Below are 25,230 nucleotides of genomic sequence, written 5' to 3'. Positions count from 1 at the left end.
AAACTTTATTACTGCCGTTGAAACTCACAAATATATGGTCGGGGAGAAAAATAAATGCTTTATAATACTATTGACAGTACAATTTTTCATCGTCAGATGCGCATTTCTCAAGTGGGTTGGGGGAAAAAACTTAAGACAATAGTTTCTGAGATGGTCGAACCAAAAAGGACCAAAGTGTATAGCAAAGTCGGACTAGAAATCAAAATTAGGTATGAGGAGATAATTTCTTCATTTAAATACTATTTTTGATTGAAGACCTAACAAACATTTCCATTGGGTTGTGCACTTTGTCTTCAAACTTTTTAATATAGTCCGTGCTAATCCAAACATTGCAATGCGTAGAATTAGCTCTGTTACTTACAACAAAAACTGGCATATTAAACAGATTGTGTTACATTAATATCAATAATTACATAAATTGAAAAGAGCGATCCATTTAAATCACATGTTGACGTCATATTGATAATAGATTTTAACTATTTACTTCCTGCATACAAATTTATGAAATGGTACAGGAGTCTGCAACGAGATGTGATATATGCAAGAAAGACATTGGAAAAGTATTTTGCTATGAATGTCGTAATTTTTTATGTCAAATGTGTATTTCGTGGCATAATAAATTCCCCGCAAATAAACGTCATACGGTCACAGATTCTCATAATGTCGATCGAACAACACTTATGCTCACATTTGTTTGTGAAGATCATAAACTGGAATTCTGCTATTACTGTCGAAAATGTGAATTTTTAATATGCACTCAGTGTGTTACGTCTGTGCATAACGGTCATTCAATTAGGGATATAACGGAAGTTGCTGCTACAGCACGTGAAAATGTACAGAAACGTCTTGGAAATATCAAAGAAAACATTGAGTATTTATCAGATTTGATAGATACTTTCAAAACAACGAAACAAACAAGGCTACAGACTGGTACCGATAAATTCATTAAAGAAGTTAATGAAATGTCTCAAGACGTGATAAAAATAATAGAATTGGTCACCGAAAATAACTTGACATATGCATCCGACTTTCTTATCTTGGAGAAACAACAATTGTTGTATAACTTGGCGAAATTAAAAAAATCATTCAGTGAATATAAATCTATGCATGAAAGTCATAAGGTGATTTTGAAAGAGAAACACGATGTCACATTTTTTCTTAAACAGAAATCTCTTGCAAAGGAATTTGAGTTGCTTGATGATATCCATTTTCCAGAAGAACCAAAGGAGATAAAACCTTTTAACAGTAACCGTTTTGTAAATTCAGTTATCGACCAAATTAAATGCAAGTATGGTGAATGGTATGTATATTTATTTCAAGATTATATCTCAGATAACTATTCATCTCAAAGTTGTGAATAATATTAGTTCTCCAAAGAGGTTTAGGTTGTAGACCTGTGAGTCCAAAATTCTTGTCAAGAATATTTTACAAGTTTCATTGTAACTTTTTTTTTTTATAACTTCCACATAGTTAAGGTTTGTGATTGAAACGATATAATTATATTAGAATATACAATGATATGACCAAAAAGACAGACAATAGGCAACAACACATTACATTGAAACATATAGAATGAGCAACAATTGACCATTCTGTAACAACTAACACAAAGGTTCCTGGTTCGATTCCCGTCTGGGATGAAAATTTCAGGAACTGAATTTTCGACTCTCCCTTGACACCATTTGCGAGTATGGTCTCGAGGAAACCATGATAGTCCGTCGGAAGGGGACGATAAATGGCTGACCCGTGTTAAGAGAGAGCCATATCTCTTGCACGTTAAAGACACTCTTGTAGATTTCGGATTAATATAAGTTGCAAAACTTGTTTCCCAATCCACTATAAATAAATATGTTTAAACATTCTGTAACAGTAAAAGAGGGACGAAAGATACCAGAGGGACATTCAAACTCATAAATCGAAATTAACTGACAACGCCATGGCTAAAAAAAGAAAAAGACAAACAATAGTACACAAAACACAACAAAGAAAAATAAAGACTAAGCAACACAAACCCAACAAAAACACGGGGGTGATCTCAGGTGTTCCGGAAGGGTAAGCAGATCCGGTTCTACACGTAACACCCGTCGTGTTGCTCATGTTAGTTTATATAAATATTCAATCCTTTTTTGTAAAGTCTGTTAATGTAATTGTGGCTTTGATGTTAATAAAATGTCCTTGTTTATGAGTTTCAAATCAGATTTAAATGGTGCAAAACATATTTATAGTTCGGGTAATGCGAGAGATTACAAGCACAAAGGTAGAAAAAGAGAAAGCGACAAGGAAAGGTAATAGCTATATTGTCAATATGAATGATAAATAGAGAATATCATATGGCTTTTTCAATATCGCATCCGTATCAACCCTAGACACCAATATAATTCCAAGAGCTCTGCTCGAGGGATTATATTGGTTGAGGGTTGATACGGTGTGTGATATTGAAAAAACCATATCATATACACTTTATTATATACATATACCTCAAGTAGATGTTTTTATGTGATATGACGTCATACAGATAAGGAGGTTTCAAATGACGTCATACAGATTATAGGTTTGACATGACGTCATACAGATTAGGGATTTGAAAACCTTTGCAACAGTGACTGCAATCGATGACGTGACGTCATACAGATTAAAGGTGTGATAAAGCTTTTGTAACCGTGCTGATATCGATATCATCACGGGTGGCTGATACAGCAAGCTTACCAATGATTGTATTACACATACAATTTATCTGTATTAACTACTAAGTATATAATAAACTGTAGTATTGTCTTTTTCTTTTATGTTATTACTTTATTGATAAGTTGAGCAAACAGTTATTAATATGGTTAAATATTGTAAAAGATAGAAAACAGATACCAAAGGGACATTCCAACACATAATTATGAGTGAACCATAAACTTGACAACGCCATGACTAAAAAGGAAAAAGCCCAACAGACAAACAACGGTACACCCGACGTCTTGCTCATGTTAGTACAAACCCGGTAATAAATATAGATCGGTAGCTCATTTCTGTGGAAAGGGGAACGGGATAGTAGTTACATACAATTGGAATGTATTAGCATCACATTTGTGTATGGATATTCCATAGCGGTCAACATACTCGTGATGGTGTCCGTAAAATTTACTATGAGATGACTCAACCTCACCATATGGATTTCTTGGTTCCTTTTAAGGTAGATGGGGGGTCTAATTTTTTATCCATAGATTTTTTATATTTTTTCAGGAAAACTTATTAGTGATATATACTTTGAAATTATCAAATAAAAAAGTGGGGTCACCGGTGTTCCAAGCTCAAAATTTTGATTTGAAAATTTAAGGCAAAATGGACATTTTGACGCAAATTTCGTATAGACTATGAAGGAAAAAACGTCATTTGATACATTATTTGAATCAAAAGTTGCATTTCTAATCCATAGAATTTTCTTATTTTGTGTTTTTGAATTCTCCAAACATTAATTTAAAAGTTAAGATAAAAAAAATGGTAGGTCACCGTCCATATAAGAAAGATACAAGCTAATTTTGACAAGAAAATAGATAAAAAAGGGAGTTAACTTTAAATTCATGAATTGAATAAATTTGAAAATTTTTCTTCTTGTTCAGATTTTAATTTGTTTCTCTGTTTACATCAATGGTATTTGGTATGTTAGTGTTTAATATTAAGAGGGTGAGTTGTGTATAACCAAGCCCGCATTTTTTACTTGACCTTTGACCTCAAGGTCAAATTATTGAAACGTATCTATAAGTGTTATATTATGAACTTGTAGTTAATTGTCCGAGCCATAATATTTTTGTCTTTTGAGATACATCAATGATGTATTGTATGTTTTTTGTAAAACCATGGGACAGCTTGTTGTATACCAGCAGGAAAGCTAGCAATTTAGCCTTGACCTTTGGCTCCAAGGTTAAATAATTGACATTTCAAGTATGCGTGCTTGATTGAGTGTCAAAAATTTTGTTTTCATTGTTATACAGATTAATATGAAGTTTGTTAAGTACGTATAAAATCAATGGAGGGTAGGTCATGTGCTATAAGGACTGCAGTGTGACTTGACCTCTGAACCCAAGGTCAATAATTGATAATTTGTACATGTGAAGCTAGAACTTGTATTGTATTTTTATAAAAACATTTTTTGGTAATTGTCCTTTTACGGGGGAAAGTGGACGCATTGTCAAAACCGAAGACAACCATCTTACTTTACATGTGCAATTTGTGGGTAATTCCAGGTTTTACAGTGCACTTATCCAGTTTCTTATACAATTAGTAGACGAATTCCGAATATTCTTTATCACTCCTTCAACAACATCAAAAAGGGGGACTTAAGATCCATATTGAATAGAAAGTTTCGAAATGGAAAAAATGATAATCTTCTGTGACAAGATTATTTCTTGAGTAACAGCAACAGACTATAGTACACTGGATAAGTTTGAATATGTATCCTGCAGTCTGTGTGGAAGGAATTAAATATTGTTGATCAGGTCACACATGTCACACTCATTTTGTGTGTTTCTTGAATGAAATAATTGGCAACAAATTTGTACTATGTATGATTATTTATTTCCTTATCAGGAAAAAAGGATATAATTGACATGTTCCAACAAATATAAAGCATAATTTTTTCTTATATTATAAACAGTCATAAAGGAAGTTCGCTTGTCATGTTCTGGGATTTTTGTCAGATTTTCTGAATCCTCTGGTTTTATTCATTTGAATGCCTTAAAAATATTTGCCCATTTATCCCAATTTTTCTTTTTATAAATCTTTAACATGTATAAGAAATCTGTCTTATAAAAATAATTAATATTTAATAGTTTTTGAGAACTTAAACTGTTCAATGATAAAGCTATCAAAAGTCAAGAGAGAATATTTCCCCAACAAAATTTCAGTGGCTAATATCTCGAAAACAAGCACATTGACCTATATATTGTTTTTGCACTTTTGATTCCTATATTAATCCCCTATCAATATTAACTATTTTTTTGAAAAGTTAATTATTTTAAAATTGAGAAGCGAACTTCCTTAAAAATTACATCATCATAACTCTTCTTATCCATACCAAATAACACAACTCTTCTTATCTACATCAAGTAACACAACTCTTCTTATCTACATCAAGTAACATAACTCTTCTTATCTACACCAAGTAACATAACTCTTCTTATTTAGACCAAATATCATAACTCTTCTTATCTAGACTAAATATCATAACTCTTCTTATCTACACCAAATATCATAACTCTTCTTATTTAGACCAAATATCATAACTCTTCTTATCTAGACTAAATATCATAACTCTTCTTATCTAGACCAAATATCATAACTCTTCTTATCTAGACCAAATATCATAACTCTTCTTATTTAGACCAAATATCATAACTCTTCTTATTTAGACCAAATATCATAACTCTTCTTATCTAGACTAAATATCATAACGTTTCTTAACTAGGCCAAATATCATAACTTTATCCAGACCAAACATCATAACTCTTCTTATCCAGACCAAATATAATAACTATTCTTATTTAGACCAAATAAGATAAATTTTCTTATCCAGACCAAATACCATAACTTTTCTTATCCAGACCAAATATCATAACTTTATCCAGACCAAACATCATAACTTTATCCAGACCAAACATCATAACTCTTCTTATCCAGACCAAATATCATAACTCGATCTTCTTATCTAGACCAAATAACATAACTCTTCTTATCTAGACTAAATATCATAACTCTTCTTATCCAGACCAAACATCATAACTCTTCTTATCCAGACCAAATATCATAACTCTTCTTATCTAAACTAAATATCATAACTCTTCTTATCTAGACCAACTATCAGAACTCTTCTTATCCAGACCAAATATCCTAACTTTATCCAGACCAAATAACATAACTATTCTTCTCCAGACCAAATAACATAACTCTTCTTATCTGGACCAAATATCACAACTATTCTTATTTAGACCAAATAACATAAATTTTCTTATTTAGACCAAATATCATAACTTTTCTTATCAAGACCAAATAATATAACTCTTCTTATCCGTACCAAATACCATAACTTTTCTTATCCAGACCAAATTTAAGAACTCTTCTTATCTAGACCAACTATCATAACTCTTCTTATCCAGACCAAATATCATACTCTTCTTATCTAGACCAAATACCATAACTTTTCTTAACTGGGCCAAATATCATAACTTTATCCAGACCAAACATCATAACTCTTCTTATCCAGACCAAATAACATAACTTTGTCCAGACCAAATAACATAACTATTCTTCTCCAGACCAAATAACATAACCTTTCTTATCTGGACCAAACATCATAACTCTTCTTATCTAGACTAAATATCATAACTCTTTTTATCTACACCAAATAACATAACTCTTCTTATCTAGACCAAATATCATAACTCTTCTTATCTACACCAAATAATATAAATCTTCTTATCCAGACCAAACATCATAACTCTTCTTATCTACACCAAATACCATAACTCTTCTTATCCAGACCAAATACCATAACTTTTTACCTAGTCCAAATATCATAACTCCTCTTATCCAGACCAAATACCATAACTTTTCTTATCCAGACCAAATAACATAACTCTTCTTATCTAGATCAAATACCATAATTTTTCTTATCCATACCAAATATCATACTCTTCTTATCTAGACCAAATATAAGAACTCTTCTTATCCAGACCAAATATCATAACTATTCTTATTTAGACCAAATAACATAAATTTTCTTATTTAGACCAAATATCATAACTCTTCTTAACTAGACCAAATAACATAACTCTTCTTATCCAGACCAAATAACTTAACACTTCTTATCTAGAACAAATATCATAACTCTTCTTAACTAGACCAAATAATGTTATTTTTTTGGTTCTCAGCCTCTCCAAAAGGTTAACTTCATGATTAAAAACATTTCTTTTTAATTTGGAAAAGCTTTAAAATAAAGAAAAGTAAAGTTTACTTTTTAAAAATCTATTGGATGTAAAATAGACCCTCAAATAACCTATATTCATTGCTATACCATGTATAATTATCTTTCCCAGAACAAACATTAAAATCATTTGCATTCCCTGTCATAAAAAAGCAAAGAAAACATTGAGGAAAATTTTGTATCCTTTGAACTTCAACAGTATATATAAACTTAACCAATATCATTACATACAAATGTATGAAAATACATGTACATATAAATGTTGCTTTTTGCACTCAAGTTAAAAATTAACCAAGATCAGAATATATCAACGAAAAGGGTAAATGATAAATCTAAAATGTCTCTTTCCCTTTTTGTGATTGAAGCATAAAAAAACCTTGCCCCTGTATCATTAATGATGTACTTAGGTGAGGTTAGGTAAAAATTAAGAAATTAAGAAATTAAAATTGATACTATAAGCTGGTAGAGCATCTATTAAGGAAGGGGATAAGCTAAAAATATTGATAGGTCATGGACCTCCCTTTCGAGATATTTGAGATTTAAAATATGGCGGGAAAAGGCTGACTTGGACTTTTACCTTATATATGCATTGGTACTATTTGGGTCTCAAAACAAAAGAAAGAAAATTAAGAATTTTCTAAAATTTTGGTAAATGACCTTTCATGAGCTATTATGTCTAATATGAAAAAATAAAAGGGAATAATGGGGCAAAATATTTTACATTGTATTGTATGGAAAAACACCAAGGAGTCCGAACATTTAGCACAAATTCAAAAATCTCACCTAAGTACATCCTTAAGTGAAACTTAGAGCCAGGTAAGTTTACATGACATTAATATTGCATATTATTTCATTCTTCATGAAGAAAATCAAACAGTTTTTGGATAACTCTTGTACATTTAGTTACTCTCACACTTCCCTTGTTAGACCTTTCAGCAAGTAAAGCTTTAAGTCCATCTATGCCATCTCGATGTACTGCTAACTTAAGATGAGCAAATTGAAGGTTAGATTTGGATGCCTTAAGTGCACAAGATTTCGAAATAGCTTTACTATTTATAGCATTAGAAAAGGTGTTCAAGTTTTCTTGGATAACATGAGAATCATCAGGATAACTTACAGGTAATGAAAATTTTACCACATTATCCTGAAAATTCCCTCTTTCAATTACAAGTTTGTATAAAACTTTGGTGTCATGAATAGCATTATGAGCATCGTAGGTTTCACCTAAGAGCTCTTTGACAAGAGATGTCTGACTGTATGAAGACATACCAGGAACAACACTTTTGAATAAATCTAACGTATCACAAAAAGCACAAACATGTAAGCAAAATTCATTCCACATATTATAAATACGCAATTGATTATACAAAACATGAGTATCAAAACTTTTGATGTTGTGACCTACAAGAATACATTTATGAGGAAAACTTGATAAAAATATAATAAAATCTGTCAATGCCTCATGAGCCAACTTGTATTGAACTGCAGTACTGTTGTGAAACATCTTATTTCCATTTACAAAAATTTGTGTGACCTCTGATGCTTCTTTTGATATTGGCTGGGATGGGAAAATGTAAGTGCTGAAATTCACAGATTTGGAAAAGGCTGCTATTTGGGTAATGTCTGATTTCCTACCTAAAATAGAACAATAACAAAATGCATCTTTGATGACAAGGGTATTAGTGAAATATTAAAACAACTTTTATCTGGCTTCATACATGCACATTTACACACTTATAAAGCCACAAAATCTTGCATTCAATTATTATTGACACATGTATGTATGCACGTCAATTAAGGTGAATATAAAATATAATAAGTAATGAAAATCAGATATGTATAAAAGAGACAGCAACTGACCAAAAAAAAAATGAGGGATGTTTGACACTAAATCTGTTCTGAACAAACAATTACATCAGACAATAATTTTTTTTTTGGTGCACTGTGAGCAAAACAATGTTTTTAAAACTTTATTTTATACCTCATGGACTTTTTTTTCTTCTTAGTCTTACTTATTTTTTTTTTTATTTTTTTTTACCATGCAGATTATAGATTAGACGGTTGGTTTTCCCGTTTGAATGGTTTTACACTATTAATTTTTGGGCCCTTTATATCTTGTTGTTCGGTGTAAGCCAAGGCTCAGTGTTGAAGGCCGTACATTGACCTATAATGGTTTACTTTTATAAATTGTTATTTGGATGGAGAGTTGTCTCATTGGCAATCATACCACATCTTCCTATATCTATAGACATTATGCATGTTAAGGTGTAATTTGCATTTTTCCCATTGAACTTAGATTAAAACTTTAGACGTTAATTTTACACTTACTGAGGCCAGTTGTCTCTAAATCAAAAACTACTACTGGTGCTTTGATAACCTCTTGTTCATTCAAAGGGATCTTTATGATGTCTTGTATTTCGGGAATCTCCTGGGACTCCTTGTCTGGAACTTCAGATTTTAAACCTATAATTTGATTAGAAATTACTGAAGGATTAACATGTACATTGTGCACCTTGTATAATTCACATGTCAGATTATACTATAATTTAAACCACAGATTTTTATCTCTGCATAAAATAAGTATCTAATGTGTAATCCTCTCAAATAAGCTTTTAACATCCAGGCACCCATACCACATCTCCTTATATCTATTTAATTTCATTTTGAAACAAGAGTATGATTAACTCAATATGAATAGATAACAAATTCACACAAACTGTAGTGGGAGTGTCTCTATAATGTTTACATACATGCATAATTTTTTCCGCACCAAAGACAACATTTGTTTGATATTTAGAATAGTATAAATTATTTGTATTGGATTTGCATAGTTGTGGTCATTTTTAAGATACTAAAGATCTCATCGTATCTAGATCTAGGCATACATGTACATAATGAAATATGAAGGTTGGTTGTTTTAAAATTAAAATCTATATAATGTATAAGAAAGTGCCAATTTATCTTAATATAATTTCATAATAACAGTACAAATAAATATTACTAAGTGAAATATTTTAAATTCAGGACAAAAAGGGGGGTTTTGGTGCAAAATAAAAATTAACAAGAATGTGTCCACAGTACATGGATGCCCCACTTGCACTATCATTTTCTATGTTTAGTGGACCGTGAAATTGAAATAAATTCTCTAATTTGGCATTAAAATTAGAAAGATCATATCATAGGGCACATGTATACTAAGTTTCAAGTTGATTGGACTTCAACTTCATCAAAAACTACCTTGACCAAAAACTTTAACCTGAAGGCTGAAGCGGGACAGACGGACGAACAAACGGATGGACAAATGGACAGACGAACGAACGGACAGACGGACGCACAGACCAGAAAACATAATGCCCCTCTACTTTCGTAGGTGGGGCATAAAAATTAAAAGCAGAGGGGGGTCACAGATTTATTAAGGTAAAATTATGGAAATTAGGCTTTTGACAACCCATTCGTTGCAAATTTCATTATGTAAGATTTATTTTATATATACCTATTTCACTTTCATAAGTTTTGCCTTCCCTTATTTCTTTACTAGCAGTCTTAGACGTTCTTGTCTGCTTTAAGAAGAAACGTCTTCTCTTGGCTTCTTTGGTTTTTGCCTTTTCTTTGGTTTTTTTCCTTTTCATGTTTATTTTGGAGCTTCTTTTTATTGTTTCCTCTCCAGGAGACAGTCCCATGGATGCATGTACCTTTAAAAAATATATATATATATATATAGAGAGAGAGAGAGAGTCTGTAAGAATCTACCAACCAGAAACTTAATAGGTATTGGATCATCAAAATTGACAAAAATATATACATAAATAAAGAAAATAAGACAAAGTTTTGAAATGTGCATACTGAATCAGATATGAATAGGTACATGTAGCATATAAACTGATGTAGTTATAAATAAAGTATCAAGTTGTTTTATCTTGCATATATTTGTTGATTCGCCTGACCCAATATGAAATTTATTGACCCAATAAATTCTCGTATTAGGACAATTGAACAATGTATAACTTATAATCTCTGTACTGAATGTTTTCCAATTAATGAAAATTATAACAAGCTTCAAGAAGCTAAAATTAATCGGTCACCTGGAAATCCTGATTCACATCAATAAATTAAAGTTATTAATCTTGCATTATTTTTATTTCTCAGAAATTACAACAATAATTAATGTACCCAATAATTTCTAAATTATAGTAGTTTGAGTTAAAAAGCCAAAAACTGCTTCAGTGACTGTATTATACATTGATCATCTATCTTTTAAACTTTTTTAAGGGCTAATAAAGGGTGCATATATTTATACCTCACTAACATAGGCATATCCTTCATTCTTTTGCAAGATAGAAGAATCTACCCTGTAGCCCAAGCTTGCTGATGAGGAGTAGTGCTTGGCTTTTGGAGCTTTTGCAGCAAGCATGTTGTTGAAATTTTCATTTGCTTGTGAGCTTGACAGGGATGCAAGCTTCCTCGGATTAACTGACTCATTCCCCAAAAATATCTTCTCCAGGTCTGACCGTAATGAATCAGACGTCAAGTCTTTTCCATGAGGCAAATTACTGTGCTTGTATTTATCTCCTTCTTTAAGAAATCCACACCATGATCTATTACAATGGGCGTGGTCCCCATACATGTGCTCTACTATAGCTTTTAGGCCATTTTCCATTCCTTCAACATCTCCTTTATTTTGATCTATCATAAAAGAAAAATTCTTTAATATTGAATTCATTACCATGTCAGAAAGTTGCTTATGTTGGCTTTTAATTGCATATAACTTTTTAATTACATTCTTTTTGACATGATTTCTGTCACTGGTTTTTATCATCTTTGATTCAGGATATATCTTTTTCAGCCTGTCGAAACCAGTGGTGTCATCATCACCTGCAATTTCGTTGATGTCAATACCTTTGTTCTTAACATGCATTATCATCTGTACTAGCATATCTGGCTCCATAGCCTTTGCTGATCCTGTCCAATTTTTTTTACAATTGTGCTCTTTGGGCTGAATCCCCCTTTTTGTTGCACTGTCACAGATTCTGCATTGCTGACATCTAAGTGCATGATGGACCACTCCTCCTGTATTTTTACCAATCAATGTCGATACCCCTGAAATCATTCATTTCAATTCAAACTAGCTTAAATAAAATTTTGAGTTTATAGGAATGAAAGCCCCATTTTGTAATACAATGTATTGTTAGAAATAAGCAATATCTGCATTAGTTCAAACTATAATTATTTTGATCAAGTTCATCTTACAGAAGAATAAACCCTCCTCCTGGTCTATTCTACCATTTATTTCCAAGCTTTATATTTTTCTTCAAAATCAGTTAAAACCTTTAAGTTGAATTATCTCCCCTTTTAAAAACTTAACAACATTATCTACCCCTGCAATAATCTGACTAAAAATGATTTTTTTTTGCATATCTATGTAATATGCCTAGCATGGAAATAAGTGGCATTACCATAAATTATAAGGATTTAAGAACAAAAATTGACCTTCAAACTCATCTTTTATATAAAGGTTTCATGAAAATTCAGTTTAACTAATATATTTGCAGAGAAATTATAAGATCTGAAAGAAACCTTTGGCAATCATAACACATCTTCAAATCTAAGAGAGACCATTGGCAATCATACCTCATCTTCTTTTTTATACTTGTGTGACAGTTAAAAATGGTAATGGTCGGGTTGTTGTCTCTTTGACACATTTCCCATTTCCATTCTCAATTTTAATGTTAAGGATGTATGTAAGTGAGTGAAATTAAAATAATAAATAGGACTATATGACCTTATATATCTAGCTTAATGGAAAATTAGTTTTTAAAATAGAATACAATAAAATATCTGATTTTTTGTTGAACTTTGTTCTTGTTGGATTAAACTCAATTAATGGCATGCCTGACAAACTGTTATATGCCCTTCCAGAACCCTTCTTTTGCCAGCAGGTGTCTGTTGATACTGTGATTCCTTTTCCTTCTTCATTTTCTATTGTAAAAAAATAAAGCTTTCATCAATCATGTTTATATATTCAAATTGTTACCATGACAGTTAAAGTTGCATCTGTGTAATTTGACTAATAACTGTTTTCAAAATTTTTACATTTGTATGTTATTAATTTTTAATGAGGGTAGGTATGCTGATATTAAACTAAATCTTGGGTGTATTATTAAAACTGTGTTCTTGTGTGCAATATGACAGAATATGCATACATTTGAACATTTACCCAATTGTGTCCCCTTTAACATATCATGGTACTTTTTAAGTGAACAGAATTTCCTTATAAATTTTAATGTGGTTAATCATATGAAAACCACTTGCATACATAATTAAAAAAATAAGCAAGGACTAAATTGTGAAATTTTACAAAAGAGATCAATGGTACATGTGTTATAGTGCTTTTGCAGGATTATTGCGGAATATTGTCCAAAGAAGAATCTCATTTTGCACAAGCTTAATAAAATAAAATTTGTTTTTGTTTTGTTGTTGATAATAGATGCAATTAATTTTTAAGCTATATTGCACTAGTGCAAAATGGGAATACTACATATGTGATATAGGTCAATATATTATAGGAATTTGTTCCATGCATTTTTTTTGTTGGTTTCGGTGCTCAACAGAAAAAACAGTTTCTTGGCTTGCATTTTTATTGTTACATATAATACCAGTGTATCACAAACTGTAAGACAGAAATATTTTGAGTTTTTAGGTGAACATGTAGCAGTGTAGTAGAAAATGTCAAATTTATTTTTTAGTCAGACAAACAAAAGACTTGATTGAATTGTTTTACATTGTCATTTCTGGCTTTTTAGAGCTGACTATGTGGTATGGGCTTTGCTCATTGTTAAAGGTGCTACAGTGATCTGTCATTTTGGTCTCTTGTGGAGAGTTGTCTCATTGGCAATCATTACACATCTTCTTTTTTTTATATGTAAGACCAATAAATGATTATCATGATTATACTAATTTGTTGTTTTTATGCAGTTAAGCTGCATTATGCGAGCACCCTAGATTTGTGTTCTACCCAATAAATGCTGAAATACTTGCCATTGTTATTATCTAGCTCGCTACTATGTTATATATAACTAATTGAACACTTTTTTAATACTTTTTATTCTGGATTACAAAAAATATGACCAGAAAAACCTTAAATGATCGTCGATTTATCCAAAAGTTTTGAAGTTACACATAGGAAGTAGTGCTTATTAAGAATCCTTGTGTAGTTCATTATGACTTGTTCTTTTAGCTAAGATGTCAAAGAGCAATTGTATGAAATATTTAATCGCCGAAAATCTCTTAAGACAAGTAGTTTAGATTTCCCAAATGGCAAAAGTCGTAGGGATATTGTTTGTCATCAATACGTAGTACAACTACGTCAGTAGTCTATTATATAATAAGTTCAACTGTTCATGCTGTTGGTGGCAATTTCAAATTAGAAAAAGAAATTTTCGTAGCTTTTCAATTTGGAGTGCAAATTAGCGGTGGTCCGAGGTCCGCGACCTTCCACTTTTGCAAGCGGAATTTCGAATAGGATAGTTGGTTTCTAGCTACGCCCGACGTAGTCACCTTCCACTTGAAAGAAAATAAGAAATTACTTTGCAAACCTTTTCACCATGTTCACCAAAGTCTCCAATTAAACGAGCTAAAAACTTATTTTTATCATTATTATTCATGACAGCGATGTTCATTTTGTTCAACCGCTAGCTTTATACGGAAAATCGCCGACAAATATTATATAAATTCGAGTAAAATCGTATCTGATTGACAAAAACAACATTGTAAACACATAACAATGGCGGCTGTGAAGACAAAATTTTACAATATCGGATCCGATTCCGGAAGCGGATAAGGATAATTCCGGGTTTGGCGATCAATTACAAAATAAATCAAAGCAGGTGAAAAAATAAATCTATGCATGGTAAATAAATATAAACACAAGAATTGTAAACCAAAAGATATATGTAAAAGAAAGAAAAATCAGAAAAATATTTTATACAGAAGCTCAAAATTACTTTTTGACAAATTTTAATTTAAAAATCCAATACAACGTGACAGCTGGGAACAGTATATCTAACAATAAACATGTTCATGGTCACAGTCTTAATTTTCTTTATCAGTGATAAATGATGATAATGCATGAGAGATGCTTTTAAAGTGTAAACATATTGCTGCAATTTCGAAGGGTTATTTGTTTTTTTCTCAATTTTGAAGGGTCAATTAAAGTAACTGAAAGTTTCTTTCTTTATTTTCACAAATAATGCAACTATATTATATATACCTAAATGTAAGTAAATCATATGATATATAGGTGGCATTCTTTGGGCCACTCTACCCCCTCCTGTTTGATAACTTGGAAATGGTCGAACTCCCCACCCCTAAACCATATGAGGGGCAGATCCAGGATTTTAGGTTAGGAGGGGCGCAAACTTAAAATTCCCCTCCTGTTTGAGAACTTGGAAACCAATGAGATCCCCACCCCATAACAATATATATTCATGTATAGGACAATATAACAAATAAAATCAAATTTAGGGGAAGTCCCTAGGGTCACCCTACCCCCAGTGGCGGATCCAGAAATGTTCATAAGTGGGGGCCCGCTCCAGTGATTCCCTATATAAGTAACCATTTTTTTTCCCAAAAAGGGGGGTGGCCTGCCCCCTAAATCCTCTGCCTACCCCTACCTGTTTGAGAACTTGAAAACCGTTGAGATCCCCACCCCTAAGTTATATATATTCATATGTATGGGACAAAATAACAAATCAATTTACATTTACTATGGGCAGGTCAGTCAGACCTCACCTTTGATCCCTATTGTAGTGAACATTTGTCTGATTCGTGTCTCATAACTTTTGTACTATAGAACACAAACTCAGTTTTCTTTCCAGGGAAACCAGTCCATTCATACTATTGTTCATGCTAAGTCAACTTGAACTTCTAGCAGTCAAATAAAACCAAGGTTAACTACCAAGTAGAATAACTGCAATCATTGGGAACTTGTACCACTGCAGACTCACCATAAAAAAATATACATTGATATATGCATTGCTTTTGAAACCTTGATAACATATAAATTATTTGCCTTAATAAATTAATCATTAGATAAACATGAATGTACCATATATAAAATTGAGAATGGAAATGGGGAATGTGCCAAAGAGACAACAACCCGACCATAGAAAAAAAACAACAGCAGAAGGTCACCAACAGGTCTTCAATGTAGCGAGAAATTCCCGAACCCGGAGGCGTCCTTCAGCTGGCCCCTAAACAAATATATACTAGTTCAGTGATATGAATGTTTAATGTTGAGGCAACAGTTTAATGTTGAGGCAACATTGCCACAGTTTTCATAATTACGGTTGCCTTGGTTTTTGGTTAACTGCCTTCAGTGATTCCCTATATAAGTAACCATTTTTTTTCCCAAAAAGGGGGGTGGCCTGCCCCCTAAATCCTCTGCCTACCCCTACCTGTTTGAGAACTTGAAAACCGTTGAGATCCCCACCCCTAAGTTATATATATTCATATGTATGGGACAAAATAACAAATCAATTTACATTTACTATGGGCAGGTCAGTCAGACCTCACCTTTGATCCCTATTGTAGTGAACATTTGTCTGATTCGTGTCTCATAACTTTTGTACTATAGAACACAAACTCAGTTTTCTTTCCAGGGAAACCAGTCCATTCATACTATTGTTCATGCTAAGTCAACTTGAACTTCTAGCAGTCAAATAAAACCAAGGTTAACTACCAAGTAGAATAACTGCAATCATTGGGAACTTGTACCACTGCAGACTCACCATAAAAAAATATACATTGATATATGCATTGCTTTTGAAACCTTGATAACATATAAATTATTTGCCTTAATAAATTAATCATTAGATAAACATGAATGTACCATATATAAAATTGAGAATGGAAATGGGGAATGTGCCAAAGAGACAACAACCCGACCATAGAAAAAAAACAACAGCAGAAGGTCACCAACAGGTCTTCAATGTAGCGAGAAATTCCCGAACCCGGAGGCGTCCTTCAGCTGGCCCCTAAACAAATATATACTAGTTCAGTGATATGAATGTTTAATGTTGAGGCAACAGTTTAATGTTGAGGCAACATTGCCACAGTTTTCATAATTACGGTTGCCTTGGTTTTTGGTTAACTGCCTTCAGCGCTTACAGCGCTTTGATTTCAAACCTGTGTTAATATTTAAACAACCAATTGCTTCTTCTAGTAAGTATTTATGTTCAGATTCTTTTGCATGCCTCTCCAATACTTGGCCAACTTCATGTTCTCTAGCTTTCAAAGATTTAGTATCTATACAGTGAACATTCATTGTTGAAAGCAGATTGTTAAGCTGGGTTTCCCCAATACCAGCATGGAGCATTCCTGTATAAAATTAAAATGTAATCAACAGAATTGATAGATTTGTAAATATTTGCAACTACATGTGTATACATCATAATAAACCAATTTTGTGACAAACTATTTCATTTCACTTCCATAAAACTCATATCAATATCTACATGTGTATGAAGGTGGAATAACATATCAAGAAATGATAGGTTGTGCCATCTTTGTGAATCAAGAGACATAGGTGATGAATATCATTATGTTATGTGGTGTAATGCTCTAAATAAAAAAAAAAAGAGATTGTTACCATACTATTGTACTCTTCGTCCAAATATTTATAAATATCAACAATTGATGAGCTCTAATAATTATATTGTTCTTGAAAAACTTTGTGGATTTATAATTTAAAATTATAAATGTGAGGGTCACTCCTCCTGGTTAGTTTGTAATTTAATGTTTATGTTTGTATTGTTCACATGTGCTTCAATATTTAATGTAATTGTTTATATATTCTCTGTAACTATGTAATTTGTAGTTTATGAGAAATAAAATTCATTCAATCATATTTTTAGAAATCTAGATACTTATTTGGTATCATAGGCATGCATTAAAAAAAATCTGACATGAATAAATATAAAAGTAGTCAATACTTGTCATGACTTTATTGAATATTCTAAGAATATTACTTATTGATTGGTGAATTAAACTGGATGTGAGAGGGCAGGAAGGGAGGACTGAATTACAGAAAAATGCCTTCATATTTCTAATAATAAAACATTGGTAGGACGAATCTTAAGTTACATGTACAACAATGTATTTGAAAAAAGTTTGCTAATTGAGGAATATTATTTAGGTCACTTCCTTCTATTAAATATCCATGAGCACATTTTTAAAATCAAAATTTCACTATACATGTAGAATAACTGTTTTTATACATCTGTGTTGAACAAAATATTGGTAACATTTGAATGAGGCTTAGAAACTTGGGAAATGCAAGGCCTCGCATACATTTCAATCAATTTTGCCCGAAAACACAAATAATTTACCTATGCTTTTCAACAATGAATATATGTATTGCAGAGCTTTACATCATGTACATGTTTATGTACTGACAAAAATTCTACAAAGGTTTTGATTCATAAAAACAACTAAATAAAAAGTGCACCTGTTGCAGCTTTTGTATTAATGTCGAAAGTTCCACATCCTCTTTTGCTATTACCACTATGATGAGTTTTCCCCAACTTGATTTTTGTCACACCACCACATTCAGGACATTGGACATACATCAATCCTGAAAATCCCAAAGGTTTAACTCCTAATGCATTGTAGAGATGAAGGGTTGACTGACAAGACTGACAGTGTTTTAACTGCTCGGCCACAAAACCCAAATCAACTATGAACCGGCAATGGCTTAATGGAACAAGATCTGATGGGATGTAGTCAAATAATAGTTCATTTTCAATGTTTTCCCCTTTATTTACTTCAGTGTGGACTTCAATCTCAGAAAAAATTTCCAAAGGGTCATTGTCTAGTACCAGCGGTAAGGTGTATGTGTGGTCAAGATTTACAAGAACCTCTACATGTACAGAAGGCATCTCTGAATCTGCTTCTTCATTATGATCAGAAGTAGGGGGGTCTGAAAGTGAATCTTTGAAGTTAATAAAGTTATTGGCCCTAGATAACGTGTTTGCTTTTTTGAATCTTCCTAATTGAGATCTTTCAGCCATCATTCGTAAGATTATAGCAGACGATTCGATATTAATTGTACTTACGGCAAGCAGCAACACAAAATAAAATTACTTGTTTACCTCCCATGTTTTCTGTCGTCTACTTTTAGTGCAGAATCTGTGTGGAATTGCTTCATAAGCTACCAGGACGAAGATCAGATTGTTAATTTACAGATCTACATCGCAGTATTTATAAAAAGCAGTCCACTTTATCACGATTACAGTTTCTTTCTCATTTTTTTCCATTCTTCACCATGTTTATGCATATTGATTGAAGATGAAAGGAAATTAATGACAATCTTGAGTTTTCAACAGGTGTTCACTATTTACAATGATTGTATATTCTGGCGCGTGTAATTGTATAGTCTGACGCGCGGTGCTTTGCTTTTGCGCCAATTGGCATTTCATTTGCGCCAAAAAAATCTTTCATTTGCGCCACAAACCATATTTCATTTGCGCCAAAAATTAAATCTTTCATTTGCGCCAATATCACAGGTAAGTACAGGTAAATACAGGTAAATACATGTAGATACAGGTAATAATAGTATAAAACATACATTTTTTCAAAAAGTCTTTTAATAATAAAGAAAGTTTTAAACATATTCCTCAGAAATCAGTTATCATAAAACCATACAAGTTATGTTAAAACCTCGATAAAATCATACAAGTAATGCTAAATTCATACAAGTAATGTTAAAACCTGAATAAAACCTTGATGTTTTGAATAAAATTGTTCATTAAAATGTGTATGGAATTACTCCGGTCCATTGTTGGTTCTTTTGAAATTTGCAGTGGGTGTAACAGCCCAAAATGACGGTGGATATCTAGATTCCGGGCTTATATAAGTTTCCAAAACATATATCACCATGTAGATGCTTTCCGAACTCTGACTCTGAGTTGTTGAGATTCTACTTTCTGATGGTTTACTCCATGGTTATGCTCGTTTAAAGTTTTTATAATTGTTTTGCTGTCCGCATCAGTCGTAATCCTGGCTTTACAGGTTTTTTTGGTACACCTGAAGGATTTATTTTCATTATTTTAAACATTTGATAACCTATATATGTGGTCATCAAATATCACAGAATTATTTCCTCTGTTTGTCTCAGATTTGACTATGTCCATCTTGACACCTCACACTGGACTGGTCATGTGAACACTATATTATCAGATTATTACATGGCATTTTTCATATCGCATGTATTATCAGCCCTAGGTTCAATATCAGCCCTAGAGCCGCACGGCTCGAGGTCTGATATTGACCGAGGGCTGATAATACATGCGATATGAAAAATGACATGTTATGATCTTTTTATCATATGCTTCAACAGTAGAGAAAAATAACAGATTCACATATTGATCCTTTTACGTGGTTCCCGAAGTTTAAAGAGTAAAAGAGTTCACGGCCGTCGGGCCCAAAATTTGATACATTAAATATGAAACCTTTCTATCATATGCCTCAGAGAGAGAGAAAAAAAAAACCCATTTTAATATGGACGAATCGGCAAAAAAATAATTCAACAATATACCTAATGATCATTGTTTGGAAAAGTCAACTTTTTAAAGAAACTTTCTAAATTATGTTTCAGAAAAACTTAAAAAATGCATTTATTAAATAATTTGTTTGGTTTTTTTTATTTTTATTTTTTTATTATTTTAAACAATATACTTTCCAGTATTCAAATAATTGTTTTGTACACTACTTTGTAATGTTTTTCACTGAAAACGTAGCATTGAGGTGTATTTTCCGGAATGGGCCGAGTATTACCGGAATGCCATGTGATAACGTTACGGAAAGGCATGTGATAACAATCGAAGCATGTGATAAACTTTTCATATCAGCCCGCTAAGCACCAATTCGAAAAATATGGAATTTACGTCAATTTAATGCTATTATCATACGGTTAAATTTATATGTTATTTAGTCTAAGTATATGATAAATATAATTATAACCTTAGTGACTCTCAGTATTGTATCTATGAACTCACACAAATATCCAGGGGGAGATAATGTACAAAAAAAAATAAAAAAAAAATCGTAAATAATATTTACTTTTTCCGTTATATTACCTGTCATACCTGTAAAATGGCGCAAATGAAGGTTGTTTTTTTTGGCGCAAATGATATATGACCTTGTGGCGCAAATGAAAGGTTTGATTTTTTGAAAATTGGCGCAAATGAAATGCGCCCCTGACGCGTGTACAAAGTTGAAGGTGTTAATTGGATGTTATTGTAGCAATAAAACAGGGGACACGCGACTCGTTAATCCCATTTGATGTTCCACATGTTTGCTTATCAAAATGGGACCACCATGTACAAAATGTATAAATATTATGTTAGATAGGAATGTACATCTAATGACTAAAAATAATTTAAAAAAATTTAAAAAAATATATATATGGACCCCAAGGTAGAACCACGTCCTCGTCGTGGGGTCTGGAAACACGCTTAAATAATAAAGATGGCAAAGCGTGGCTGAGAGTTCTATAAATAAAGCATCGAATTGACATAACAAGAGTACACTTAGAGCATAGTATTAAGCAAATGAATCAAAATATTATATTCCATTATGCCCGCTCCATATATATATCTCCATTCGTTTATTCATACTTTGATGAAAACAGATGCATACATTATCTTATGCATATTCTTCATATTTAAAAATAAAAAAAAGAAGCTCAATCTCTTAATTTCTTCTTCACAAATGTTAAATTTCTTCATCTACCAATATACTAATATAAACTTCACAATCTCTTTCTTCCTCACAAATGTTTCATTTCTTTGTCTATCTATATAATAAAACATTTTAATTAGACATATCTGCTCGTATATTTAAAAAAAAACATTAAATACAAATTTCTTTATATCTAATAAAAAAAAATGTTTTCTTGTCGCTAAATAGTCTTCTTGTCGCTTGTTGTCGCTAAAATAATTCTTGTTGTCGCTTCTTGTCGCTTGTTGACGCTTGTTGTCGCTTCTTGACGCTTGTTGTCGCTAATTAGTGAGACCCGACGGAAGTAAACAATTTGCAGCAATCAAACTGAAATGAGATTATTTGTTTGAAAATTGAGTTGATAAAATAGGATTATAAAAGCGTTTCTAATAATTTTCACAGATATAAAAAAATAATAAGTTACAATGTTACTTTGATAAAATTTTACGACAGTTTACAACACTATGCGCAACTTGTTGCGCAGAAGGCGCGAAAATTTAAACACCCGATCTACCTTAATTCAGCTTCCTTGTGAGCAGAAACCCTATATCAAGGGAGTAATGATCGGGAATACACTGGAATATCGTATCAACTGGTAGATATATACTCCGTATGCAGCTGGTGCTGCTGAAATGTTGCTCCCCTGAAATGGAAGGTTCATATTTGGGAAGCTGAAATCATCCCTTTTGTACTAGAGTTTTGTTTCAACCGACCACTATTGTAAATTTTTAGTTGCAATTCAAGAAAGCCTATACCATGAACTTTGTATATTGTGTCGCAGTTCCAATGTCTGTACAAAGTCAGGAATATCACAGTTCTTGTCCATTTATTTTTTATGCGTTTTGTCATTTGATTTTGCCATGTGATTAGGGACTTTCCGATTTGATTTTCCTCTGAGTTCAGTATTTTTGTGATTTTACTTTTCCCCCCCAATTGTCGAATGCAGTAATCTTGTTTTTGTCTTCGACGAAGTGATGCTAACTTGCATAGGCGTGATTGAATGACTAGGCTGGTTATAATGCTGGTAAACAATGTCGATCGCATTTTTGTTTTTGTCTGACGTATTGCCACACATTCGTTTATTTTGGCCTGACTTCCTTTTGTTTCACCAATTTATACCAATCTTCTACGGTTACACTCTAATCCAGAGACGACATTTATTGATTAACAATTCAGACCATCGTAGCTTCTGGTAAAAATAGACTTTTTAGTTCACGATAAACCGTTTTATTTGATAACAGCCTATCTAAACTTCACATATTACTTTTCAGAGGTCTAGGTTACAGATCGGTTTCTAGTAGTGAAAAGAATTCTTTTAGGTCAACGTCAGATATAAGAAGGTATGAAATGTTAACTTATTGAAACAAAGTCATGTTGCTTTATAGATTGGTTATCCTGGAAATGGGGTTCATATTAAAAATTTTGTTGTAATTGAAAAGATTTTGTATGTGAAGACTGGAATTTACAAACATGTTCAAAATTTGTAGTGATTTGTTTGTGTGTTGCTGTCTTTTAATACTCTGTGAATAATAAACTCATCATAAGTACTTTGCTTCACTTCCTTTGAGACAATCGAAACTTTTCCCCCCTCATACACTTGTATAACAACACTTAATACAGCAGTGAATAAAACAAAATGTTTGCAATGTTAACACCACTGATTCCACTATTTTATTTTTGATAAACTATGAGGTTCTGGAGGATGAGGATGACGATGATGATGAGACTGCGCAAAGCGGAATGCGATATTCCAATTGAAGACCATATATAAATATTACAGTTTGCTATCTTTAACCATTCTAAAAGGAGAACACGCTAATGTGTATGAAAGTGAACTATAGTTTAGACCAGACACAAGTTGGTTCCTTTTTCCTTTTTCCTTTTTCGATATTCAAATTTTGAAAAATATTACAAGTCCAAACTAAATTTTTTTTTGCTTCAAAACTTTTTTTCCTCAAAATTTTTTTTTCCTCAAAATTATTTTTCCTCAAAATTTTTTTTTCCTCAAAATTTTTTTCCTCAAAATTTTTTTTTTCTCAAAATTTTTTTTTCCTCAAATTTTTTTTCCTCAAAATTTTTTTCCTCAAAATTTTTTTTTTCTCAAATTTTTTTTTTCCTCAAATTTTTTTTTCCTCAAATTTTTTTTCCTCAAAATTTTTTTTTTCTCAAATTTTTTTCCTCAAAATTTTTTTTCCTCAAATTTTTTTTCTCAAATTTTTTTTTTTCCTCAGTTTTTTTCGTTTCCTTATTCAATTTCTTTTTCCTTATTCGATTTTTATTTCCTTTTTCATATTCATTTCCTTTTTCGGTTTCTATTCCCTGAATCGGATTCTATTTCCTTATTGGGTTTCTATTTCCTTATTCGGTTTCGATTTCCTTATTCGGTTTCTAGTTCCTTATTCGATTTTCATTTCCTTATTCGGTTTCTTTTTCCTTTTTCAATATTCATTTCCTTTTTCGTTTCTATTTCCTTATTCGGTTTCTGTTTCCTTATTTGACTTCTTTTTCCTTATTCAATTTTCATTTCCTTATTCGGTTTCTATTTCCTTATTGGATTTTCATTTCCTTATTCAATTTCCATTTCCTTATACGGTTTCTTTTTCCTTTTTCAATATTCATTTCCTTTTTCGGTTCTATTTCCTTATTCAGTTTCTATTTCCTTATTGGGTTTCTATTTCCTTATTCGGTTTCTTTTTCCTTATTCGGTTTCTTTTTCCTTTTTCAATATTCATTTTCTTTTTCGGTTTCTATTTCCTTATTCAGTTTCTATTTCCTTATTCGGTTTCTATTTCCTTATTCGGTTTCTTTTTCCTTATTCGGTTTCTTTTTCCTTTTTCAATATTCATTTCCTTTTTCGGTTTCTATTTCCTTATTTAGTTTCTATTTCCTTATTGGGTTTCTATTTCCTTATTCGGTTTCGATTTCCTTATTCGGTTTCTAGTTCCTTATTCGATTTTCATTTCCTTATTCGGTTTCTTTTTCCTTTTTCAATATTCATTTCCTTTTTCGGTTTCTATTTCCTTATTCGGTTTCTATTTCCTTATTGGATTTTCATTTCCTTATTCGATTCCCATTTCCTTATTCGATTTCCATTTCCTTATTCGGTTTCTTTTTCCTTTTTCATTATTCATTTCCTTTTTTGGTTTCTATTTCCTTATTCGGTTTCTATTTCCTTATTCGATTTTCATTTCCTTATTCGATTGCTGTTTCCTTATTCGGTTTCTATTTCCTTATTCGGTTTCTATTTCCTTATTCGGTTTCTATTTCCTTATTGGATTTTCATTTCCTTATTCGATTTCCATTTCCTTATTCGATTTCCATTTCCTTATTGGGTTCCTTTTTCCTATTTCGATATTCAATTTTGAAAAATATTACAAGTCCAAACTTTTTTTGCCCCAAAATTTTTTTTCCTCAAAATTTTTTTTTCCTCAAAATTTTTTTTCCTCAAAATTTTTTTTTCATCAAAATTTTTTTCCTCAAATTTTTTT

General features: G+C 31.8%; 2 protein-coding genes across 2 annotated transcripts in view; one reads left to right on the top strand and one right to left on the bottom strand.

Annotated features, from left to right (window-relative positions):
• The first annotated feature begins 484 nt into the window (after positions 1-484).
• The window catches only part of LOC143085522 (uncharacterized), a 169,973-nt gene continuing 145,227 nt past the window's right edge, over positions 485-25,230 (top strand). Inside the window, exons 1-3 of the mRNA XM_076261907.1 lie at positions 485-1,300; positions 2,226-2,285; positions 23,014-23,082. Of these exons, the coding sequence (XP_076118022.1) occupies positions 507-1,300; positions 2,226-2,285; positions 23,014-23,082 (923 nt within the window). The 5' untranslated portion in view covers positions 485-506. The remainder of the gene's footprint in view (positions 1,301-2,225; positions 2,286-23,013; positions 23,083-25,230) is intronic.
• Positions 9,233-12,023, bottom strand: LOC143043225 (uncharacterized). The gene is made up of 3 exons (XM_076215635.1): positions 11,265-12,023; positions 10,461-10,659; positions 9,233-9,430 (listed from the first exon to the last, which is right to left on the bottom strand). The coding sequence occupies exons 1-3, from the start codon at positions 11,910-11,912 to the stop codon at positions 9,273-9,275; spliced, it is 1,005 nt and encodes a 334-aa protein (XP_076071750.1). The 5' UTR covers positions 11,913-12,023; the 3' UTR covers positions 9,233-9,272.

Source organism: Mytilus galloprovincialis, chromosome 8 (genome assembly GCF_965363235.1).
Source record: "Mytilus galloprovincialis chromosome 8, xbMytGall1.hap1.1, whole genome shotgun sequence".
NCBI classification, from domain to species: Eukaryota; Metazoa; Mollusca; class Bivalvia; order Mytilida; family Mytilidae; genus Mytilus; species Mytilus galloprovincialis.
This window is presented reverse-complemented; position numbering and strand designations above follow the sequence as displayed.